Source organism: Nanorana parkeri, unplaced genomic scaffold, assembly GCF_000935625.1.
Source record: "Nanorana parkeri isolate BGI_ZX_2015 unplaced genomic scaffold, ASM93562v1 scaffold481, whole genome shotgun sequence".
Taxonomy (NCBI): domain Eukaryota; kingdom Metazoa; phylum Chordata; class Amphibia; order Anura; family Dicroglossidae; genus Nanorana; species Nanorana parkeri.
The window spans coordinates 830,870-856,323 of record NW_017306749.1 but is presented as its reverse complement, the minus strand read 5'-3'; the positions used below and the strand labels follow the sequence as shown (position 1 = coordinate 856,323).

Below are 25,454 nucleotides of genomic sequence, written 5' to 3'. Positions count from 1 at the left end.
TCAGTAGAATTCCCCTTTTGTGCTGCCCATGCAGTACAGGCTTACCTCTGATACCTCCAGGAGGCCTGAATACCTATCCAGCGATGGAGGTGAGAGCAGGGACTTGAAGGGTGTGGTCTTTGCTAGCAAAGAGCCATCCAAGCTCAGAAAATTTCACCCCTTTTTCACTGAACCAGGGAGTTTCACTGAGTTATATGAAGAACATGCTGGATCTATTGTAATCCAAGTTTTCCCAAAAAATGCTCACATCCTTCAACATGTACCATCTGTACAGCAACACAAACACATACAATTTACCAAGCTGTGCAGAATTTCCACCGACTATAGTAATTTTAGCTGGTAAAAATGACAGTTTTTACTCACTATGCTGAGCTTCATGTTCAGAGCTCAAATGTTGCTGCTGAGATTTCTTGTAAGCACCTTCTGCTGCTTTTAGTGCCTGTTGGAAGAACCTTTCTGTATCAGAGATGGTTGTGGCTTCCTCTTCCGCCAAGAGGATGTAAGCTGTAGCACAGCTGTAAGACAATCTCTTGTTAGAGAAGGATAAATTATAAATGCATCATTCTAAAATTCTTACATTCCAATGCAGTGCTTATAGATTTAATTTCTGGCCAAGTTAATGCACAAAAGAAAACAATAATATTCCCTAGTTTGATGGGGCAAAAATCCAAGACAGGACATAATCATTAACAAATTTCTGCTAGCTTCTCAACCTCTCACTTCTTACTCACCCGCCATCCAGACGTAAATGCCAAGTCAAACAAAAACTAAGCAATGGATATATATTGGTGTATTAAAGAAGGCACCATCTGTATCACTACATGCAGAGCTCCAGTGGTCAGTGAGGTCACAAAAGCTCAATGCAGCATCCAACCACTAAAGAGGTAGTGATAGGGAATGTGGTGGCAGCCAGGAGCCAATGTCAGATCTCTTGCTGAATATATTTTGTTACAAGGACAGCCAGCAACTGTTTTCAGTAGCTAACTGCTACCAAAACCATTTTCTTTAACGTTTATGCAGCCTTCTTTGACCACATTTCAGTACAAAAACATGTAAGATAACAAATGAGACTTGCAACCTGTAAAGGAACTGTTATTTAGCATAGCAATACTGGGTTTTCTTTTATAAAATTTGCCATCTAGTTAGACGTGATTAACAAAACACTGTGAAACTTTCAGAGTGATTACCTCAATGATCATTTACTACAGTAATCCTGTGGCTTTTTGTCATGAGGATAACAATTATAAAGATATAGCTTAGCACTTAAAATGGTGAGACAACTTACCTGGAAGGAATGCTTTCTGAGTGGGTGTGTTTTCTTTGATTTGCCAAATTTAAAGTGTATGTAAACCCTAACAATGCGCTTTGCTATTTGCTCCCTTTTGGTCTTTTAAAGATACCACTGAAAGCATTTGTTGTATCTGTTCAAAAAGTGCAAAACAAATACTGTTTAATCCTGCAAGAAAACCAGTGCTACCATGTGTCATCGTGCTCTCCGTTTTATAAAGATGATGATGGCTTGTTCTGTAGTGCTAACCCACTTAGAGTGTCAACACTGTTACTTCATAGATATAGTAGAGTAAGCCTGATATTACAGTAAGTGATCAAATACGTGGGAACCACTCTGAATGGTTTCCAAATGTTAGTGGGGATCAGGTCAGTGACATCCAGGTCAGGGCAATAACGCCTGGCAGCTGTCATAGTGGAGACGTAGAGTAATGTTCCCACAGCCTAGGGCATCATGTAGGGGAACTTTAAGCAGCAAACAGTTAATGACTTACTCATTCGAAGCTTCTAAAGCTTGATAAGCAGCTTTCACTCTAGACTGAGGGCTTCTTTCTCTCCAAGCTTTCTGCATAACTAGAACAAACAAAATAAAAATATTGTTAACATGGAAAAATCAGAAGTTAAAGCAAAACTAAACCTAGTGTTTAAACGTCTTCTCGTTTCAAAACTAATATAACCAAGGTTTCATAGTCAAATTTATTTTTCCAAATTACACACTGTGCACTTTTGTTCTTTAACCGCCTTCCGGCCAGCCATTGTGTTAATGCCGCCCGCCGGGAACTTCCTAGATGTAACAGGTCATGTATATACGGCCTGTTAGTTGCGAGCGAGCGGGAAATTGCCAAAATCTAAAAACAGGCAGCGATGCTTGTTTACGTACAAGTGATCCGCCGGCTTTAGAGCCGACGAATCGCTTGTATGGGGTGCCAAATGGAGTGTCCCCCTCCCGCTGGTCCCGGGCTCCGCCCAGAGCGGGCCCGGAACCAGCATGGTGGCTCTCTGACAGGGGATCAGAGGGAGATCGGTACACCATCTCTCTCCAGTGGCTGAATGCGGAAGTGATGTATATTACATCACTTCCGCATTCTTGTATCACTCTCCAGCTTCAGAAGCTGGAGAGCAGCTGGAGAAGCAGATCTCTGCTTCATCAGCTTCTTTGGGGGTCCCTAGGTGACATTAGGGGTCTTGGAGACCCCTGATGTCTCCAAAAAGAGGACTTGTCACATATCTTTGCTATCACATAGGGGGGTTTCTTACCCCCCTATATGATAACAATAAAGTTAAGTGAAAAAAAGAAAATAGGAAAAAAAAGTTTCAAAAAAAGAAAACTCAAACATCAAAAAGAATTAAAAAACACAAAAATGTTTTTAAAGTCCCCACCCATGCATAGATGCGCGCAAACATGCGTCGGGTGCGCATACATGTGAAAACGACAATTGCGCCCATTACGCCGCCCATGTTAAATATCACAGCGAACGTCGCAGTGAGAGCAATAATTCTAGGGTCATTATTCACTGATAACACTAAACTGATAAGCGGTAAAAACTTTTAAAGCATCACCTATGGGCAATTTTGGGTATGGTATTTTTTTGCGATTTCACGGGTGCGTGCAATTTTAAGGCTTGACATGTTGGTGTCTACGTACCCGACGTGACCCCGTCTTTTATATTTTACCAAAAAATTGGGTAATAATAATTGTATTATAACATAATGTAAAAAAAAAACAATTTTCCCTTAACATAGTAAAAAATAAAACCCCAGTGGTGATTAAATACCACCAAAAGAAAGCTCCATCTGTCCCCAAAAAATGGTATAAAATTAATTTCAGTACAGCGTTGCATGACGGAATAAATGTCAGTCAAAGTACCGCAGTACTAAATACTGAAAAATGGTCTGGCCAGGAAGGGGGTGTAAACACCTGGTCTTCAAGTGGTTAAATGTCTTTTACTCTCATGTAGGTTGCTCATTCACTGTCGCAGTTCCATTCTCAGCACACATGTAGTGCCGGCATTCTCTCTGATGTGTGGTTTTACATCAAATACCTTGCAATACCAAACATGGATTAGATCTTCAAACTTCCAGCATTGTAACCTGTAGTTTCACAGTGTCCATATTTACCCACATTGGAAAACTATCACATCAGTCAATAGCACAGAAACATTCCCTCACTTTCTAACTTCTTTGCAGAGCAGGACCCACTAGTTAGAACAGTGGAACTGACCTGCTCCAAGCTCTGACCTGGTTGATATAGAAACTGGTAGTTTTTGACTACGGTCTCCCTTCTCGGTTCTTACAGGTCACATGAACTGGAGCACAGAGTCACAATGGAAATCAGTAGTGGAACACTTTACCAGGGCACAGCTGTATCATGTAATGTGAGCAGGGGGTGGAATACTGCAGCTGATCCAGTTTCTATTTACAGCGGGTCCTGCTCTGGAAAAGGGTCTTATTAAAGGAAGGGGGACGAGTACCTTATGTTCTATGTAAATGTTAGAAGAATTTCAAACCAAGGTAGCTTGATAGACTAGTGGGCAGTAATGTCAAGAATAGGCAGATGAAGCTATATGGGGGGAAAAAAAGGAACTTTTTAAAGATGACACTACTGTCCGTCACAGAGGACTTGCTGTAGCCAGTGTAGTTTTTGCTTCAATTTCATATTTAAATAGTGAATTCTTACTGTTAGTAACATTTAAGAAATGCTTAATGTTGAGCAAATAAGAATGGAAGATATGTGGCTAGGCTAAGTTCCGCTTTAGATCCAACTAAATAAAAGGAGTGTACTGCATAAATATTTTCCTTTATGGAATTTACAGCCCAGATAAAGCTATGGTTATTACTACAGACATGATTATAGGCCCTGAGAATATGGAGAAGGTCCCAGAAGCAAGGTATAGTACTCATAAGCTTTTTGACACCATGGTAACCATGAGACACCTATGAAGCAGTTACAAAAGGCAGTAGCAAAAACTCTCAAGTTAATCAATCTATCAAAATACACTGTAGCAAAATAAATACTTCTTCTTCCCCTGTTGTTTTAGCATTGTAGAGGAGATCTATAATAATCTTTTACCTCTAAGTAACTAGATTCTGAAGCAAAAAACTATTTTACAATTTGTGCTGAGTGAAAAAAGTTTTGCTTAAAGTTTTCAATGGCTCTCAAATTAGCTAAAGAGTCCTCAACTACCAGGCTGTATGAACTCTGATTAACTGAGATATGAGGCTTACATCACTAAGCTATAATGACTGCTATTAGCCATTACAACTGTTTTTGGCTGGTGTTTTTTTCCCGAGATGAAAATAACAGTCAGATGACTAAAACAAATAAAATACTGAAATGGCAATAAACACAAGCATTATAGCTTAGCAAATTAAGCCTACGTTCTTGGGCATTCCAGTCACAGGTGTTTATTTTGATATCCAGTAATACTTCAACTGAGCAGGAACACCATGTTCAATCAATTATTTTAATTAATTAATGTATTTGTTACATGGTAGTTTGTTGCGTAACAGCATATTTAGAAGTTTAAAGGTGGCCATACACCTTACAACCATCGCACGACTTTTGTTGTGCGATGGTTGTAAGGGGATTAACATTTTGTACGACCTGCCCATCATGGACAGGCAGATCGTACTTGCAATCATCGCAAGTCCTCCCCGCATATTTCACAAAACGGTTCTCTTACAGCACATCTAAAATCACCTATAGATTTTCTTTATAATTTGATGAATAAATCTTCTTGAAAGTGTGAAAAATATTTGAGTTTTTCTGCACAGACAAAATATTAGTCTTGGCTTCACAGGGGAGACACTATATGCTTTTGGAGCAACACTGACAAATTCCTCCTATGTAACAAGTCACCCTCTAGCTGAAAGCTAGCGTTTCCTGGACTTGACAAATGAACTCATAATTGAACAATACCCAGGTAAATGGAATTATGTGCTCAATGATTGATTATGCAAATAAAAGAAATAAATGAATACTAGCCATTGTCAAGGCATTCTCTCACATATATAAGAACCTCAATCATCTGTGTATATATAGCCTCTAGAGATATACAAAAAAAAGCTTTGTGTAATAGAAACGGTATAAAAGGTGACAGATGTATGCAGCACGTTTTGTAACAAATTCCATCACCTTCTGTTTACAGCAGAATGGCAGACTTCTTAATTTACCACATCAGTTGAGAGCATATGCAAAACCTTTCAAAAAAATTACAAGATTATTTTTTTTAAAGATTATAGTATAATAAACCTCACCAATGAGGTAGCTTAGAAACTATGACCAGCAAGCATTGAGTAGCCTGTACCCCCTCCAGCTGTTTGCAAGTCTCACTAATGTGGACCTAAATCCAATGTGAAGATTTGCTACCGTATAGAGAACATTTAGAAATGTTAATAGTGCCTAAGATGTACCCTAAAATATTTACTTTTTTTTTTGTCTTCCTCCTGGAAAATGGCAGTGAACCTTCAGTGTCTTGAGCCTCTTACATGCATATCTGCAGTGTGAGCCTAATCTAATGACTGCTGATCTAAAAAAAAATAGCAGTGAGATTTAATGACTTGCTGGGCCAATTACGGTTCTCCCTGCTGGAGAAAAAGTGTCCAAAAGACTTGCTGTACAAGCGTCTAACCTAACCCTAAGGGTATCCTGCTGCTGCTTGATTATCCCCCCATTAGTCATGAATCACTTATCATTAAGGGAGCAGCTCTGACAAGAGGAAGGAAAAACCTGCACCTCTACCAAAATGGCCACCTTATACAAAGACACAGAGCAGAACATGCTAGCAATGTCAAAAAAGATCAGGTTAAGGGAGCCTAAAGGTAATACGCTTGACTACTCATTTGCCCTCTACACATCTTTTTTTTGCACAGCTTCCATGTTCTGGTCCTGTTTAGAACACTGTGGGGCTGACTTACTGTTCATGCATAATTCCTGCAATGCATCTCTGAAAGCCCGTTGTAACCAATGAGCTTCAGAGCTGGTACCAAGTCCTACTGGGAAGCATTCTAACAGTCCAATACTACAGTCACAAGGTTGCATCTGCTAAACCGTATTGCCATTCAAATTGACATTACCACAATGTATAGATCTGAATAGGCCCTTAGGCTCTATCTGAATTTCCCTAAACAAGGTAAGGGCATACCATTAGTGAGCAAAGTATAGAAAAACCTATTTATACATGAGTACCTATTTACACATGAGTAAAGTATAGAAAAACAAAACTTCATTACCAGCATCAGATGGCCGTAATGTGTCAGTATCACAAGTAAAGAAAGTCTGATGATCCTGTGCTGACAAATTCATGTCATAATACGTTAATGGTTCCTTTCCAGTTACCGATGTGTACCTACACAACAAAAGAGGAAATAGAAAATGGCTCAGTAACAAATAAAAATAAAAGTAAATTTGAGTTCTACAACCTCTATGAGTCTTCACACCCTACAATGTCAACAGCAGTAATGTAAAACCGCATTCTACGCAGATATAAGACAGAATATAAGACAGAAAATAATGCAACTCTGTAATCATTATACATTATTAATGTATTTTCTAAGAGAAAGAAATTTTAAAGAGAACTGTGGGGGTAAGGGTCACGGGAGGACATATACTAGCATCCTCCCATGATCCAAAGCTCAGTATATAGCGAGCTACAGCTTGCGGTATACTGAGACCACCGCAGCCAGGACAGATCCCGGACATTACTGTTGAGATCCATCCAGCTGCATGAGTGACAGCAGTGTCTGCCTATCTACAGGCAGAGGCAGCTGTACCCGCCCCCTCCCACGTCCGTCGCTCCACTCAGCGCTGGAGGATCGGAAACGGGGAGGGGGGAACTGACAGTCACTGCTCTCTGCAGGAACATGATCGAGAAGTGAGTGAGCGATGGTATGCAATCGCTCACTTCCCGATCTATTGAGCGGACGTGTGACAGTTTCATTGTCACACGTCGGCTCGAAATATGAGGATGAGTGATTTTCACTCACCTCATAGTTCTCCTTTAAGTACCAGAATTAACAGTCTCATGCAATCCAAAGGTGCAGTTCTTTAAAATTTCAGAGCTGTGATCTGCAGGATCGCTGAAGCCTACCATGAGTACAGTAAAACAAACAAACAGAAATAAAATCACTTATTTTAGTAGAGAAATCAAAATATAGAACCCCGGTGAGATTTTTATTTCTGTGTCTCTACTGCAGATTATCACTTACTTTCCATCTGATAAAACTATCAGAAGAGTGAGGGAAAATCTAATGGAGCCCCAGAAAGAAGTAAAAGAAACCAGACATGGTTCAAATCTAAAGTTTGAATCCTTTTATATTCTATTCAGAGCTAAATTTTTAAAAAAAGTTTTTGGTGTGACATACACATTAAGTAAAAAGGTTTCCCTGCATCAATTAAAGTTAACAACATTTCAGGTCTGTCACTTTAGTAAAATGTTGGCAGTGAAAGGCATGAGGGCAACTTCACTCAATTACAAATACAGAGGATCAACAGAAGATCAGGGGTAGGCATTTGCAAGTAAATTACGCTCACCTGGGTGAAAAACGTGAACAAATATCTGACAGCAAGGAACAAATGCAGGAAGATACTGTCCTGCTTTTTCAGTTCTTTATACCGGATTTAAAGCATTAATAGTTATGATAAAACACACCCCATGAGACCATCCGCCTCCACCCCCACATTTTTATATGACGTCTTATCATCAATGTAAAAGTTCCTCCTGAGCTATTTCTCAATTGAGAGATTTATCATTTCTTATTACATGTCCACCATAGAGTTGCTGGTGATATCCAGACAGCAAGAGCTGGAATAAATTAATAGATTAGCTCACTCTGTACAATGCAGTGACTTACACAATAACACCTGTCAGCATGAATATTAAAGATTCTAACATACACTATTCATTAAAATGCAACTAAGGACAAGAAATCCATGTTAACATGCAAGGCCCTCTCCTTAAATAGCACTTAGCTAAATCCTGCCAAACTGGATTTACTCTCTATATAAGAACATGCAAATTTTCTATTGTAAACAGTTCTCACAACTCAACTTCTACACACAACATTTTGTGTAGTACGCATATACCCATATGATATAGATTAGACACTGCAAATTAAGAGTGGATAGATTTCAATACAGTTGTATTAGATTATAAATTATATTTAGCATGGGCCTTGTAAAATGGAAATGTTTGTTTCGTTTTGTGTTGTTAAAATGAAAACTAGAGACAGAATTTTTTTTGAGATTTAGACAAGGTAAGATTTAGAACTTCCGTCAGGTTTTAAGCACTATCAGTATTACCCTTGAGAAACTTTCCCCTCATTTCCACTCCTAGAGACACCCAGAGTATTGCTGTGAGCTAAACCTAATGTTTGCTCTCCGGAGTGCCTTTTCCATACATCTGTTCTCCAAAGAAAATAAAAGGCGAATGCACAATGGAGAAGTGAAAGAAATCCAGAAAAGCCATAGTTTAAAGGACAGGACGTGAAACACTCTCCCTAGTGGGGGCACAGAAAGCACAGAAAACTTGACAGAGGATTTAAAGGGTATGTTGTATTGGTAGAGACTAGTACTGAAGGTCAGTTACAATTGTCACTGGAATGTCCATAGATTGGCTGGGTTTATCATGCTACTCAGACTTCTAATTCCCAAGGTGTCTCGGTCCTAATGCCTAAAATTGGTACAATTTGAGCACTTTTTTATACAACAATGTATTTTTTGCTCATTTGGGAGCGGTAAATTGTTAGCTTATGTGGCCAACTATGACTCCAAGCCAGCAGTTATATATCATAAACTCCTGACAGTGCTCTAGTCAGAGACCCAAGTTTAGTCACCGCAGAATTTTGTAAATTATTTAGCCTATACTCTACAATCCTAGACATAGACAGTTTTATAAATATTTTTTTTAAGTTTCCACATCTGACGTCAGCTTGGTGCAATTTCTTACCTTACCAAATACAATGAAAGAAGCATTGATCACTCTAATTCCTAAACCCAGTAAAAACACGCTCTTTCCTGAATCCTACAGACCCATCTCCCTTCTTCAGATGGATGTCAAGATCATTGCTAATGTTTTGGCCTATAGTTTGGGCCAGGTGACACCCTCTTTAATTCATACTAATTAATCTGGTTTTATGCAAGGTAAAAAAAATGACCTTCAAAACTCGACGGCTGCTCATGAATCACCAGGCCCCACACAACTTCACTGGCACCAATGTGATTTCTGACACTTGATTTCTGACACCGCCCCCTGCGTCAGCTGCTGTGGAGGCACCCGAACGTGCTCATACCCGCAGTAGCTGTGCGTCTCCATTGACACAAATAGCCCTGTGGCAGGCCCTGCCACTCCTCTCCTCCCTAAAGGGTGATTGACCGCAGAAGGAGCCTAAGGCTCTCTGCCCTCAGTATCCTCCTCCTGCAAGCAGGAAGTTTGGGGACTGGAGGATCACTTCGGGGACCAGCGGCGGTGACAGCAGTGACACAGGTAAGTGTGGGGGAGACGGGGAACACAAAAAGGTACTGGTCGACTTTTATCTTAATGCAGAGAATGCATTAAAGGGAAAAAAAGGACCAGCCTTTAATAGTACTCTAAGAAATGTCTGTTGAGCGGGCCTTTGGATGGACTTCAAGCATCACTATACATTTTTAAAGTGACAGAAAAGTCTGGCTGCCACCCAAAGAAAAACTAGGGACGCACTAAGCTTCCTCTCATTAACACACAGTGAGAGGAATTTACAAGGATTGAAGCACATAGAATCTGCAGCAGCTGTGCATGGCAATCAGCTTCTAGCTTTCATTTTCAAATCTTAACTGAACAAGCTGGACAACAGCTCCAGATTCTGCCTGCTCCAGTTTTAGTAAATTTCCCCAAATGCTTCTAGAATTGTAACTCTTCCTTATGCCAGACTGATTAAATCTGGTTTGCCACTGATAATGAGATCTACCAGCACAGTATTGACAGGCATACTTATGGTAACCTCCCTGGCCCCCTTGCATCCCAGAGGTAAATTCAGTTTAGAGGAAACTAGTAATACAAGTAATATGCAAGTAATGGACAAGCACATGTAACAAATATAAAATAGTTGGCTGAAAAAGTAGAAATACAGCTGAACTGAAAAGACATACTTCTAAACCCAAACCATGCCCTAGTCCCTAACACTAAAGTAACTAATCAGACTGATCACTCACCTCAAAGCCCACACTACTTTGCCAAGATCTTGGTGGTAAAAACCACCAATACAAAATAGACAGCAAAAAGGAAAACAGAAGGTCATTCCAACTTAGCCGAAGGACATTTCTTATTGCATGCTGCAATCCTGTATTGACAGCATCAAATTGTATTGCTCAGTGGGTTAACTATACTATTATATATAGTTAACTATATATAATATATTGCTCAGTGGGTTAACTATAACACTTAAAACATAACAATTACCTGTTATACTCAGCTCCTCGGAAAAGATTTAAAGGGTTACGCCACACCTTGCATTCTGAAAAGGTAAAATGATTGGTTGTAAGATTTGATGGTAAAAGTTTTCATCTGAGCTTCTCAAAAACAAGATTTGGGGCTTTACACCAAGCACGCAAGATAGGAAAGGCAGAGTGTATGCTGTATGGTTCTGCAATTTGTAGAACTCTTTGAATAATTACATATAACCGCACAGCACATACAGGGACTAAGGGATATGCTTGAGTCACCCCAAAATGACTTTTTTTCTAAAGCACAAATGTGATTATGTACCTAACCAAAAGGTACATTAGCATCCTCCCACAGTAATTTCAGTTAGTCATAGCCATCAGATAGCAGTCTGAAGAAAAAAAAAAAAAAAGGAAGATTTCAAGTTGAACATTGGTTTAGCTAATGATCATGGATAGATTTTTTTAGACTTGTATTGCCACTAAAATGAACTGTTATAACTTTATTTTAGATGTTGTAAGCCAATATAAAACAGCATTAAGTGTAATAAATAAAAACAACTTTGTTGTGCAGTGTACAATATGTGCAAATGTATATTGTGTGCAAATCCAATTCTTGTGAATCAATGCTCAGCATAATCAATCTCAGCACGTGTTTCTTTAATTGCATATATATTGGACTACAATAGTAATTGGATATTCACACTGCATTGTTACTGGTCAATAAAATCAGTCATTATTTATTTGTTTGGTTACTAGATATATACTATAGGCGTTCTCCCTAATCTTCTGAAGAAGCCAGTCCGGCGAAACGCGTCAAGGCTAGACCCATTGCACAACATCAGTATGAAATCAAAGAGGACTATTATGGATATTTCAATCAATCATGGACATTTGAAAAAGATAAACAATTATGATATTGCATAGAATTAAGGAATTGTGCCAATGGGGTCTAGGGGGATGCTACGCCTTGAGATATGAATTTTATCTGAGCTATTCTTTTATTTGATTGTGTATATATATATAATAATTATGTATTTTACAAATGAACATGCTGTAAAAATTAAAATAATTTATTAATGAATGAATATCCATATATGTGATTTAGCCCCGCGCTATCCGGATACGACACTTTTAAAGCCCCATCTCTTCCCTTCCTTTTTATACATGTAAGCCAATATAAAACAGCATTAAGTGTAATAAATAAAAACAACTTTGTTGTGCAGTGTACAATATGTGCAAATGTATATTGTGTGCAAATCCAATTCTTGTGAATCAATGCTCCGCATAATCAATCTCAGCAGGTGTTTCTTTAATTGCTTGTAACGGCTGTCACACACAAGCGTTTGACAGCTATAGAGCCGCCTGATCGCTTCTATGGTGCATGCAAGCGTGCACCCGCCACTGCCGCCGGCTTAGGCTCCGCTGTCTGTCTTGTAGGCCCGGGACCAGCACTGCGGTTTTCTCCACTGAGATCAGAGTGTCAGCTTGAGGTGGAGTGGGCTAGGGCTATGGGAGCTCCATCCATAAGTGTATTGCTTACAGCTCCCTCACATGTCCTGTAGAAGTGCCTGGACTGGAGTGAAATTACATTCTGGCTCCTGGCACTTCTACAGTTTGTGCAAGGGAGCTGTACAAGTGGATGCACATATGGATGGAGCTCCATCACAACACAGGCTGAGGTTCCACTTCAATTTTCGTAAGGTAGGGAGACTGGGTGGATTTAAAAAAAAAGATTCGGAGTGTGTATGTGTGTGTGAGAATGAGATTGTGTCTGTTATTGTGTCTGCCTGTCAGTGTTTTTGAGGGCCCATTCTCACTAGTACAGTGCGTTAATCGCACAGTCCCAATCGCACAGCAATTAACGGACTCTACCACGCATCTACCGCACGTTCTGTTGTGGGAGGTGCACTGAATTGCCATTCATTTAAGTGGCACCCCAAATGTAAACATCCCACCCACAGTTCTATCACCCACATCGGAAGGCTTGATACCGCAATGCCGTGCGTTCCATTGCAGTGCAACTTAGGTCACGACTTAATGACCAAGGACAAATGTGGGTCCTGAGTTTACACAGCTTGAGAACAACTGCTTTAAAGCAATGCATGTGTAGCTTTCACTTGCTTGCAGTACTATTTTTTATTGTATTAAATGTTAGATTAGCCAATACATTGTCTCGGCCCAACTGCTTAATAACTGTTAAGAAAAGATACATACGGACGTAAAGCTACAGGAAGCAGTGCTCACCCCTCCCCTGTCTGTCCCTCCAGTGAGCGCTGTAGGAACAGAGAGGGTAGGGGGAGTCACTGCTCCCTGAAAGGAGAAGAGACAGTGAGCTGAGCGATCAGCAGTTACATAACTCAGCTCTTGATATAGAGCAAGCCATCTGTGTCCCCATGAAGAAGATTGACTCAATTTGTCCTGATGACTAACGTCACTGAGAATGAAAACGAGGATAAATTAAAAATGTTGAGTTGCAACCAGAAGGAAAATGGGATTTTTATATTCACTGTGAAATCCTTTTCTGTGCATCCATTGCGGGGCACAATATGATCTTTATGATCTTGACTAATGAGTTATACTGCCACCTGCAGGAGTAGGGCACTAGCAAAAAAAGAAAAGGAGAACAACAGACCAGGGGCAGTCCGTGCTGGAGGTCAAACCAGACTGCAAGAATCAACTTAGTTAGCAGCAAACAAGCAGCAACACAGTAAGCCAATATGTGGTTGGGTGCTGTGTCCTTTATTGAATGCAAATAAAGGATTGAGACAGTAAGTACAAAAACAACTATTTTGTCTTGTGTTCATTGAAGGACACAGCAGGATCCTTAGGATCTTGACCAATGGGACATCCCACAGCAGTAACAATAGAGGGTGGATGAAACAGAACATACCCACAACAGGAAGAGACGCTCATACCACTGCCTGCAAGACCTTGTGGCCGAAACGTGCACCCACGGACACCTCTATGTCTACCCTATAGAACTTAGAGGAGGTGTGGACAGAAGACCAAGTAGCAGCCTTACAAAACTGGGCAATAAAAGCCTTGTGATGAAAGGCCCAAGAAGCACTCAGCACTCTGGAAGAATGAGCAGTGACCTGAAAAGCAGGCCACAGTCTGACTAATCCACCTGGATATAGTGGCCGACAAGGCAGCCTGACTCGTCCTAGAACCATCTAGGATAATGAACAAAGAATACATCTTCCGAACAGAAGCCATAGTAGCCAGATACACTCAAATAGCCCGGAAAAAATCCTAAGAATGAAGAGCCACTTCCCTCGGATAAGTAGATTTCGGACACATAGAAGGATATGCTCATTTAAATAATAAGATGATTCCACCTTCTTAAAAAACGATAGATGACATGGGAGCACAACATTGTCCCAATGCAGAGTCAAAAATGGCTGCGCACAGGACAAAGCCAACAACTCAGACATCCGCTGAGCGGAAGTGAGAGATACCAAAAGGGCAACCATCTTAGGCCTCATTCACACGAGAAAAGGCCGCCATGTACAGCTCCGTGCTGCGTGCACGGCCGTATCAGGCAGCTCCCAGGAAGGACGGGTGATGCGTGTGGTTAGTACACAGCCGCTGTCCTTCTCTATGGGAGTAGGCGGCCATACGCCGGCCTGCGCTCACCCCAAGTGCAGGTCCGTACGGATGCAGGTGTCCTGGTTCGGATGCAGACAGGATCCATCCTGTCAGCGTACAAGTACGGACACCCGCACGGACGTGCAGGGCGGATGAGAAGGGCGGCGTACGGCCGCGTACTCCCATAGAGAAGGACAGGGGCTGCGTACTAATCACACGCAGCACCTGTCCTTCCCAGGAGCTGCCCAATACTGCAGTGCACACAGCACGGAGCTGTATGTTCTGGCTTTTTCTCGTGTTAATGAGGCCTTGGAGAGAGATGACAAAGGAATGTCCTGAATATGTTCAAAAGTAGGCTTCTGTAAATCCCAAGGAGTCAAAGTTAACTTAACAGGAGGGAACACCCAGGTAACATCCTGGCATAAATGTGCAAACCAGAGTGCGTTGCCAAAAGCCACTGAAAAAGACCCGCCGAAGCAGAACTCTGTCCCTTGACCATACTCAGCACCAAACGATGATCCAATCCTCTTTCCAGGAATGGCAGGATTCTGGCAATGGAGAACCACCTCGAATGAAAAGCATGCAACTCACACCAGGCAACGTAGGCCTTCCAGGTTTGATAGTAAACCATCCAAGAACTAGACTTACGAGCTCTCAGCACTGTGGAAATCACTGTGGAAAGATCTCTGTCCTTCATGCCCTGTCTTTCAACAACCATGCTGTTAAAGCCAGCAACTGTAAAGCAGAATGAAATATTGTGCCCTTTGACAGAAGATTCCGATGCAACGAAACATGCGAGGGAGCGTCTGCAAGTAGACAAACACTGCCTGAGTACCAGGTTCGACGCACCCAATCTGGATCCACCAGGATTACAGGACAGCCTTCCAACTATATTCTTTGCAACATCCGGGGCAGAAGCTTCAAAGGAAGAAAGGCGTAAATCAGATTACCTGTCCCACGGCGCCAGAAACACATCAGCCCTGGCAATGAATCGTGTGACCTTCCGACTGAGCCTGGAGGATAGAATAGCCACATTCAGGGAGCCCTAGAGAAGGCAGAGTTGATGGAACACCTCCCAGTGAAGGGACCACTCTCCCGGATCCAGACCCTGATGACTCAGGTAATCCACCTAGCAATTTTCCACCCCTGGAATGTGAAAGGCAGGCAAAGCCAGGACGTGATTTTCTGCCCAAGACAGGATCCGAGACTCCTCCAGCGTTGCCGCAAAACTCAGTCTGGCACTTTGATGATTGATGCATGCCATGGTGTTGTCTGACTTCACACGAACTGGATGTCCATCAAGAAATCACCAACCAGTGATGAATAGACAGAAAAATTGTCTGCAGTTTCTGGACATTGATAGACAACCTGCATTTCATCTAAATCCACAGGCTGTGAGCTGACAGTTGTACCAGTTGTCCTCCCCAGCCTGACAGGCTGGTATCCATTGTAACAATCTTCCATCGCAGAAGCAGGCAGGACACAACATAGGGAATGAAGCCACCACAGCAGGGAAGCCTTTCTCTGACGGGACAGACAAAAAACCCTGTCTGGGAGCCTGTCCCAATGCAACATAATTTCCCGTTGAAGAATCAGAGTATGATGTTGCGAAGGGAACCGCTTTGAACGAGGCTACCATCAGACCGAGCATCATTATGGCTGCGTGGAGAGAGGACCTCCAAACGATCACATAACGGACGAACACAAGTCTGAAGTAGGGAAGCACCGATACCAATACCAGTATTGGTACAGATATTGTGAAAATGTCCCGATACAAAGCGCCACTTTAAATGTTTTAATAGATTTGGCTACCGTAAGGCCCCGCACCTGCTGGGGACCTCGGGGCAGCCTTGTGGGGATCTGTGCGGCGCTGCTTACAGCACTGGTTAAGCCATACATCTCCTCCTCCCTACAGTACGAAGAGGCCCGCACAGCCATGGTGAGACCCGCACGCAGCCCTGGTGATCAACACAGAGCATGTAGCTTCATACTATTCTGTATTGCTGTATAATGTATTGCTGGAACTTGTAGTCCTCTATAGCTGATGGTATTCTGCATTGCTATATAATGTGTTGCTGGGATTTGTAATCCTCTATAGCTGGAGGTATTCTGCATTGCAGTATAATTAGATTTCATGGATTTGTAGTCCTATATTGCTGGTGGTATTTTGCATTGCTGGTGGTATTCTGCATTTCTGTTTAAATGGATTGCTGGGATTTGTAGTCCTCTATAGCTGGTGGTATTCTGCATTGCTGTATAATGTATTGCTGAGATTTGTAGTCCCACTACAGCCTGGAGTCAGTGGCAGAACTAACAGGGTGGCCGTGGTTGCAGCTGCAACTGGGCCCTGGTGCTCCACCACCCTCATTAGTTGAGAAAAAGTATTAGTACTCGTACTCGGTCTTGAATGGTATCAGTGTTTCCTTGTCGGAAGTCTTAGAAGCTTCTCCAGAGTAGGAAAGACCTTGGCTACCAAGTCTAGAATCAACCCTAGGTACTCCAGCCAAAGAGAAGGGACCAACAACAACTTCCAAATATTCAAAGCCCAGCTAAATTCTTCCACAGTCGGAATTGTGACCAACAGATTGTTCTCCAGGTCCGATGCGTAGAAGCACGCCGGCCAAGTACCTGACAACTGAAATCCACTGTAGTCAAAACAGAGCCAGCACCGGCGCCAAAGCCTTGGTGAATAATTGGAGAGCAGACCACAGGCCAAAAGGGAGAGCCACAAACTGGTAATGAAGCTCCCCCACCGCAAAGCGAAGAAAGCGCTGGTGGATTCAACAAATGGGTATGTGACAAACAGAAATTGCAGAGACATGGCTTAAATAGGAAGTTCAGGGGAGGATCAAGGAGTTCAGCAGAAAACTAGGCTTAACTGAAGACTCAAGTGGCTCAGCAGGAAGAACCACTGCCAGACACAACAGAGGCGCTGGGTTCAGATTCGGATCCTGACACAAGCACTTTATCTATAGGATCCCTAGATACTGATGCATCTTCTACAGGGATCATCAGAGCTATATTTAGAAGGGACACGGGCGGATCATTTGCGGGAACAGTCCCCTTCTTAATAAAAGCTCTCTCAATGAGTATCAGACTGCAAAAGTTTATCAGTCAGCGTACAGTGCATCTGGAAATAGCGTGAGCATGAGAAAAGTTGAGTGATCTTTGGGACCCTAGACTGGTAAAAGCTATAGGCTGTACCTCCATCTTTAAGTTGGTAAATAAAAGCTACAATGGTATCTCTAAGCCTGGGAGTCATGGCATCTGCCTGTGGCTCTTTGGGTACATCTTCATCCAGTAAGATTCTTCATTGGAAAAAGCATCTACAACCAAAGGCTCATAGGCCACAAAGGCTGCAGGCAGATCAAGTAATGATTCCTCAGGGGGAGGCGTACAAGTGCACTTATATTCTCTGTGGTTAGAGTCAGCAGGTCACATGGCACACAATATACTGCAAGAAAATCCTCCTAGGTTAAACCTGAGGAAAGTGACACACCTGACAGAGCCAAGGAAGAATCTGAGGGATGTAAGGACTCAAACAGTAGACAATGTTCCAGGCTATCAGTATCAGGTCCCTGAGATGAAACACTGCAGGCCTACCTGGAACGGTTAGTGGATCGTGACTCAGAAAAGCTCCAATAACAGCTGAACTGCTCCCCTTGTGTGAGCAGACTACTGGTAACAGGAAAGGTTCAAATGGTCAGAGGTGACCAGGTCACTGTAAGTTGCATCTCTTGCAATAAGAAACAGTGTCGGGAAGTTGCTACCTCGTGCTGAATGAGGGGAACAGAGCACAAAGTCAGTGTGTGACATTCAACCTAGTGACTTAATTTCTGAGTGTTTAATAATGGCACCTGACAGGTCTAATGAACGCAGCAGCTCCTGAGGCTCAGCCCACACAACCTATTAATGATTGAGTCTTTAGAGACTGGGTCACAAGCACAGCCCAGTACCTACAGGTAACATTCCAGGCAGGCCTTGCATTCATCCAGTCCAGCAGGGTATGGGACGGCCTCCAAATCTAGTGGGGGCATATGGGGATATGCAGTTCTAGATAGCTGCATAAAGAGACACGCTTAACCAATCATGATTAGAGAAAAAAAAAACAATCTTAAAAAATTACTAGCTAAAATGGTTAAACTTTTTTCGCTATAGAAAAGACATCCATCCACCTAGGACACTATCAAAAAACTGAGACATGAGGGTTGGTCATCGTTTCTTTTGCTTGCTAATGTCCAAATCATCCTGTAGCTGCAGTATAACCCAAATGTCAATGAATCCTGTGTCCCTCAATGAACAAAATAGAAAACAACTTTCTTTCTGGTTTATTCACACCAGCCCCAATCTCCCAGTCCTTAATGTAATTTCTGATTATATGCAGCAATATCGGCACATGCAAAAATCATCATGATGCAGAAAATTATGTTTATTTTTTACTTTGCTGATACAATTAAAGAAAGAACTCTGGAGGCAAAAAAAAAGCTTAACCTTTGCCGTGGGGCTAACCCAAGGGCTCATTTGTGTTTAGGTAAAAAAAAAAAAAAAAAAAAAGTTATATATGATTTTAGACCAGTCTCTTCTACCTTGTTCCCCCTGCTCCAGCGGTCTAAGGATCTTCAAGTAATCACGTTCTATACAGTGTATAGGATGAGAGGATGAGGAGTGACATACTATCGCTGCAGCGGAGGAGGAGACAGGCTGGAGGAGGCGCTGTCACGGCCAGCCAGAACCGAAGGTTTGGGCAGGTATAACTTTTTTTTACCTAAACACAAACACATTTAACCCTTGCAGTGCAGGGTAGCCCCACTGTAAGGGTTACAATTTTTTCCCCCCAGAGTTATTCTTTAGGCATTACCTGTACCAATCACTGACTTTTCAGTTTTTGACAGAATGCTTCTTAAAAGGCTTTAATAGGATGAAAAACTGCTTGTATATATACATAATATGTATAAAAAAATCTCGCATGAAGAAACTCAAATTAATGTTAGCCATGCCAATCGTACCCGTCATCAAGCTTAAATGGATATGCTTTGTTTCTTTTAAAGCCTTCAACGTAAATAATACAAGTGTGCGTGTTTTATTCACAGCAAACTTTGTCAGTTAAGTTATTCACAAAGAAAGATTTGATATTACCAGGCTGTCAAGTCCTCCTCAGTTCAGCAGATGACACAGGGCTAGTCAGACAGGCAGTACGAATAAATAAAACCCACAGAAAGGGGATTTTCACTGAGGTCACAGGGGGACACAGAATGACTGATGGGGCATAAGACCTATGAGTCAAGCTATACCCCCTAGAAATTCAAATTTTCATTAAGGTCACTCGGGGCACAGGATGACGGTCACCAACGAACAATAAAAGTAAATACTTTTCATTTTGTACACAGTTACACTTTACAGCTGCACTGATCTTAAAAAAAGCAATCAGGTCTACATGTTATTCCAGATAATTTAACATGCAAGTGATTGCTAATTCCTAGGTGTCTAGAAGAACAGAGACATGATGTGCACTCACTAAGCATTACACTGAGTCATTTCAGTTCATCTAACACCCGTGACCCTGACTTAGTCATTCCAAAGGAAACCAGACTATGGGACTTCTGCTTTTTTAGGTCCAGTCAGTGTATGTTGCTGAGAATTTTCAGTCCATTCAGTGATGCCACATGACCCTGTCACTAACTGTTCCATGAATTTTCAGTATGTAATCACTTTGGAAATGCTTCTGTTATTTCTAGTCATTATCAGTCACCTGACAAAGTTTGTCTGCTGATTTCGCTGCCGGTAATGTTGGGAAAGAAACCATCTGCAGAAGCTCCTGGATCGGTTCCTCCCATCAGCGGTCGTAAATGGTTTACAGATACTTGCTCGATGAAAGATGTTCCATATTTCCGGAAGTAACACCACTCAAAAATCTAAAATAAAAGAAACAGGTCAACACATTCACAACACATTTACCTAGTTTTCTCAGTTCCGGATTGTCAAAAATAGTTTGTGTTATGTTCTGGAGAGTAGAACCCGTTACACTCACGCTACCAATTGCAACTTTTACCGCCCACCTGTGCATGAGGTTGCAAACTCGCTTTCTCTTCACCCCTAGCTCTATTGATCTGAGCGTATTTTATATTTCATTATAGGAGTTGCAATGTCACTTTAGTAGTCGTTATAGAAAGTTGAAATGGTAATTATTGAGTTTCTATTTGTTACTAAAATGCAAGATTCACTTACCGGTAAATTAAAACCAACATTGTCTTCTTTAATATATGAACAAAGGATCCTACAGTATTTCATGTTTGGACAATAACATAAGTTAGATCATTATAAAAATAACACAAAGTGACATTGCTAAATAAGCAGATGAGCACTGCTACAGAAATGCAATGATCTTCCTATGTTTCATTTTGGTGTTGCTACGTCAGAAATAGTACCAGAATATTAATAATAGCAACAATAATTATTATACATGCAATGATACCAATTCTTCAGCATCAAGTACCGATATTTGTTTTCCAGCACTCGCTGATACAAAATACCGATACCGGCAACCCGAGGTAGAGTGGGCCTGGCTAATCAGGAAGCCGACCGACGGGTCATGACCCGCCACCTGGATTCCTGATTGCCTGGGAAGTAGGTGTTCTAACAAAAGCATGCCAACTTTACGCTCCCACACAACACGGCGAGGCAGCCTGGCTTCCTGACCAACCAGGAAGATGGGTGGCACATTATGACCTGCTTCCCAGCTTCCTGATTGGTCAGGAAGCCAAGCTGCTTCTCAAGTGTCGCTAGGCAGTGTGAAGACGGCTTCCTTGCCAATCAGGAGGCTGGGTGGTGGGTCATGACCCACCACCCAGCTTCCAAATTGGCCGGGATCTGGCTCCATGCTCCCTCGCTGCACTGCCAGTCAGAGGAGATCTCCCCCTGAACGAAAGTTCCGGTATCGGGGTAAATATTGGAGCATTTGGGAGAGTACGAGTACTTGGCCAAATGCTCAGTATTGGCACAGATACCAGTATTGGTATCGGTGCATCCCTTATTAATATCTTTATTTGAGGATTATTCTAACCTGATAAGAAGCTGCAATAGCTAAAGTTAAAGGCATAAACAAAATGGTAATTATGTTTTACCGGATATGGTTGGAAAGCTGAAACATTTTAATAAAATGTAACAAATTGAGATTAAGAAATGATGAAAAGATTAAATTCAGCCCTGGACAAATCTAACCCAGGACTAGGAACCAGATTTAAAAACACAGGAGCAAGCACTGTGCAACCTGCATATTGTGCATAACAGGCTGGGCGAAGTTAGCCTTTCACACTCGCTGGCTGGCTCAGTCTATCGAACACCGCTGCTGTCAACACAGTCACATTAGCTACTACAGTCTCTAACAGTATAGGGGTTACCTTGTAATAGCCCTTGAATTTCAGCGCCTACCTTTCCACTGGCAATAGCTTTCAATAAGAGCCGGGACAAAGTTATTCAATGCCCAGGACGAAGATGCCAAGCTTCCAACACTCTCATATTAGAAAATAAGAGAGCTTCTAGGTAAAATATTAAATTTTATAGTGTAGCCCCTTCCACCCTAAGTGGAGTCGATATTTAAATTAAGTGTTGCTAGCACTATAATCAGTCTGGCCGATTTGTAGTCTGGTAACATTTGGTTAATTTTAGGTGTTCTGCTATTGATTGCACCTACCTGTGAGTGGGGTGTGGCCCTACCACAGAGTATAAAATACATTTGGTTAATTTTAGGTGTTCTGCTATTGATTGCACCTACCTGTGAGTGGGGTGTGGCCCTACCACAGAGCAAATACAGGAACATTAGGAGTATATATGGCTCTCCAGCCAATCCCTAGGAGTTTCATGGCCTGTAATGCATGCTGGGGAAGTGCATAAAAACTCAAGGATTGCCATGTGCTGGGGTTCAGCCCACCCCCAGGCTCAGCCTGGGGTGGGATGTACTAAGTTGGAGAAGCTGACTAGGCCTCCAGCCAGCAGTAGGCCACATGTGGACCCAGGTGGGGTCTGGAACTATCTGGGAAGGAGAACCAGAGGAGCCTAATGCCTGCTGGAGGTGCCTGGAAGACATGGACCTCAGGAAAAAGTCTGGTGTCCCTCCCAGGGAAGATCTTATGCATATCCTCTATTGAGCTGTTGCTCCACTATACAATGTAACCTTCTGTTTTACTAAAGTATTCCTGCACTGTGGAAGCTGGAATTGATAGGTGTGTCTGGAGTCAATTTTTGCTGTGGATGTCTGAAGCCCTATACCCTAGGGCTGCAAATAATTATTTTCATAATTAGTTGGTCGATTATTTTTTTAAATAATCGAATAAAAAAAAAATGCCATCTATTATTTAAAATAAAATGCACAAATGAAGTGTTACAAAGTTTACTTCAGAATAAAACTGCATGCACATTTTTTGGAATCGCACCGCACTGGAATGCGTGGCATTCCGGTACCATGCAATCCAGTGCGGGCAATCACACTGCGGGCGGGAGGTGCGTTTGGGCTGCCAGTGAAATGAATGCCACTGCAACGCACATCCTAAAGCAGAATTTGTCAGGCCAAAATTCACTTTTTGCACCTTTTCTATTATATTATTTATTTTTTAGTACTTGTATGTATTATATTAGACATTTTAGTTTTGGATTTAAAATAATCTGAATTCAAAAACTCCAACCAATATAATAAAATAACCAAACTTTTATTTAAAATAACACACTACAATGTTACAAAAAATACAATTATATATAAAATTATATCCATGTATAAAAATATAAAAGCCCAGTCACCAGTTTAGAATTCGCCCAGGATACTGGCTGGAGAATTATTGCTCAGACGGATGCAGCGATACCTGACATGTGTAGCACAATCGTCATTTTCATATGTAGGTGCACCCAAGGGGTCAGGAGACTTTAAAAAATAACAAACAAAAAATATATAAAACTTTTTTTATTTTTACTTCATTGCCATCACATGGGGGGGGGGGTTCATGAGCCCCCTGTGTGATAGCACATTGGAAATGACAGGTTCTCTTTAAACATGTAATATAAACATAGCAGGCAGTGGCTTGGAGCAATAGCCAGCCCGCTATTTGCTATTTCAAATTGCAATAGCAGGGTGGCTGTTGTACCTGTCTGATTGACACTGCCTGCTGTCAATCAGCAGAGGAGGGAACTGAAGGAGAAAGTTCTCCTTCAGGTCCTTGATTGCTGATGACAGCAGGCAGTGGGAGGGTGCAATACCCAGCCTGCTATTGGCTACTGCAACTTAAAATAGCCAATAGCAGGCTGGCTATTGCTCCCAGCTTCTGGATGGGAGCAAGCCGTAAGAGGAAGCATGGAGGAGCGGCGGGCGTTGGGAGGGGTGGCGGGGACACTGGGAGGAGCAGCGGGGACAACCAGTGTGGACACGGGGAGGAGCAGTGGAAACAAGCAGCAGGGACACGGAGGAGCAGCAAGAATGACCATCGGGAACATGGAGGAGCAGCAGAGGCACTGGAGTAGAAACAGAGGCATCTTGGTTCGCAAACGTGGAATGCAGAGGCACAATTGTATCTCCTCCCCGCTGGGCGCTGGCAACAAATACAGACTGTAGCACGCAGGGGCTCCCAGTGGGGAGGAGAACAGGAAAGTAGAACAGTGGCGGCGGGAGAGTGAGTTTACTGTATTCCCTCCCATCTGATCCCCAGACGGGATCAGATGGGACACAAACAACTAATCGATAATGAGAATCGTTGACTCTCATTATCAATTAAATCAATTATTTGTTGCAGCACTACTATACCCTCTCTCTGTTTGGCTGTTCTTTAATAAAGCATCTAAAAAGTCCTTAAAGTCCAATTTACTGTTCACATCCCACAACCTATTGGTGATCTCTGAGACTGAAATGTCAGCCCTCCCTACCTTTGGGGGTCAGGGGGCGCTACAATAGATAGTTTAATCAGAAATGAACACTGGAGAGGGATATGGATACAGTGCAAGCTGTGTTGGTGTCTGCGCATACACCAGCTCCTATATCTGCTGATGTACTCCTATTACAACATAGTCACTAGAAATAAAGAATGATGAGCCCGTTACCTCCTCTTGACTACTGCTCCTGAACCATACATATTCCTGTATGGGAAAAAGTAAGGCCATGCATGTCCTCCTTCACTAGTATATTTTCCACCAGTATGTACAAAAGCAAATAAAAGTAGCAGCTAAATATTGAGATTGTTGCTTTTTGCCACCCTTAGTAAGGTGATGTGTGAAACAAGATACCTAAAACATATGCACAGGGAATGTGCTTTGCTTGAAGAACACAAAGGGGGGGATTTATCAAAGCAATTGTGACAGTTTTATCCTCTTACATCATTTCTTTTTTATGTGCAAATCTGTCTTTCAACATGTATCCCTGTTTTGACCTGAGCTTGCACTACTTTTCCAACTGCACGTATTTTGCACCTGTTTTCATCAGAGCTTGCACTACTTTTCCAACTGCACATGTTTTGCACCTGTTTTGACTAGAGCTTGCACCACTTTTTCAGTTGCATGTTTTTTGCACATTTTTTGCACCTGTTTTCATCTGCACTTGTTCTGGCCTGTCTGAAACTGAAGCATCATCTAAGAAAACAATCACAACTTAAGAAGTCCCCATGACCACTTCTTCAAGATGCGACAGTTACGTTTTTTGCCTGGAGTTACAAGTTTTCTTTCCTGGATCCTATTAAACCACATTTGTCAACAACATTACACTAGCATCATAAATCTGGTGCAAATATATTCCGTGCAACTTCAAACACTCGCAATTGCTTTGATAAATTTCCCCCCAAAGAATATATGACAAAGTCAGTCATATTATATTCTTCCTCCCTTCCTGTTCTCCTGTGATTTTCTTGCAGTGGTGTTCCACAGCACCACCTAACTGATTACAACCCTTCTGTACCGGCCTTGCTCTCAGTGACCCCGTCACCAGAGTTTTTCATTAGTATTGGTGATCTAGTGGTCAGGATCTGTCCAGCATTGAAATCTGCAAACAAAAGAGTTATACTACTCAAAACTACATCTTGTTCATAAATATAAACAATTAGTAATGTCCATTCATTGTAATGGTGATACATACGGTAGACTCATTTTAGTGGGACCACCTGTCCTGCTAATTGTAATTTCGGGAAGAGACCCC

At 41.9% G+C, this 25,454-nt stretch overlaps 1 protein-coding gene across 2 annotated transcripts in view; it reads right to left on the bottom strand.

Annotated features, from left to right (window-relative positions):
* The window catches only part of LOC108790555 (suppressor of tumorigenicity 7 protein homolog), a 126,199-nt gene that overhangs the window by 82,326 nt on the left and 18,419 nt on the right, over window positions 1–25,454 (bottom strand). For both annotated transcript variants that reach the window (XM_018560842.1, XM_018560843.1), the window contains exons 3-7: window positions 20,043–20,205; window positions 10,722–10,776; window positions 6,520–6,635; window positions 1,782–1,860; window positions 364–515 (exon numbers count right to left, since the gene is read on the bottom strand). In XM_018560842.1, coding sequence (XP_018416344.1) covers window positions 364–515; window positions 1,782–1,860; window positions 6,520–6,635; window positions 10,722–10,776; window positions 20,043–20,205 — 565 coding nt within the window. The remainder of the gene's footprint in view (window positions 1–363; window positions 516–1,781; window positions 1,861–6,519; window positions 6,636–10,721; window positions 10,777–20,042; window positions 20,206–25,454) is intronic.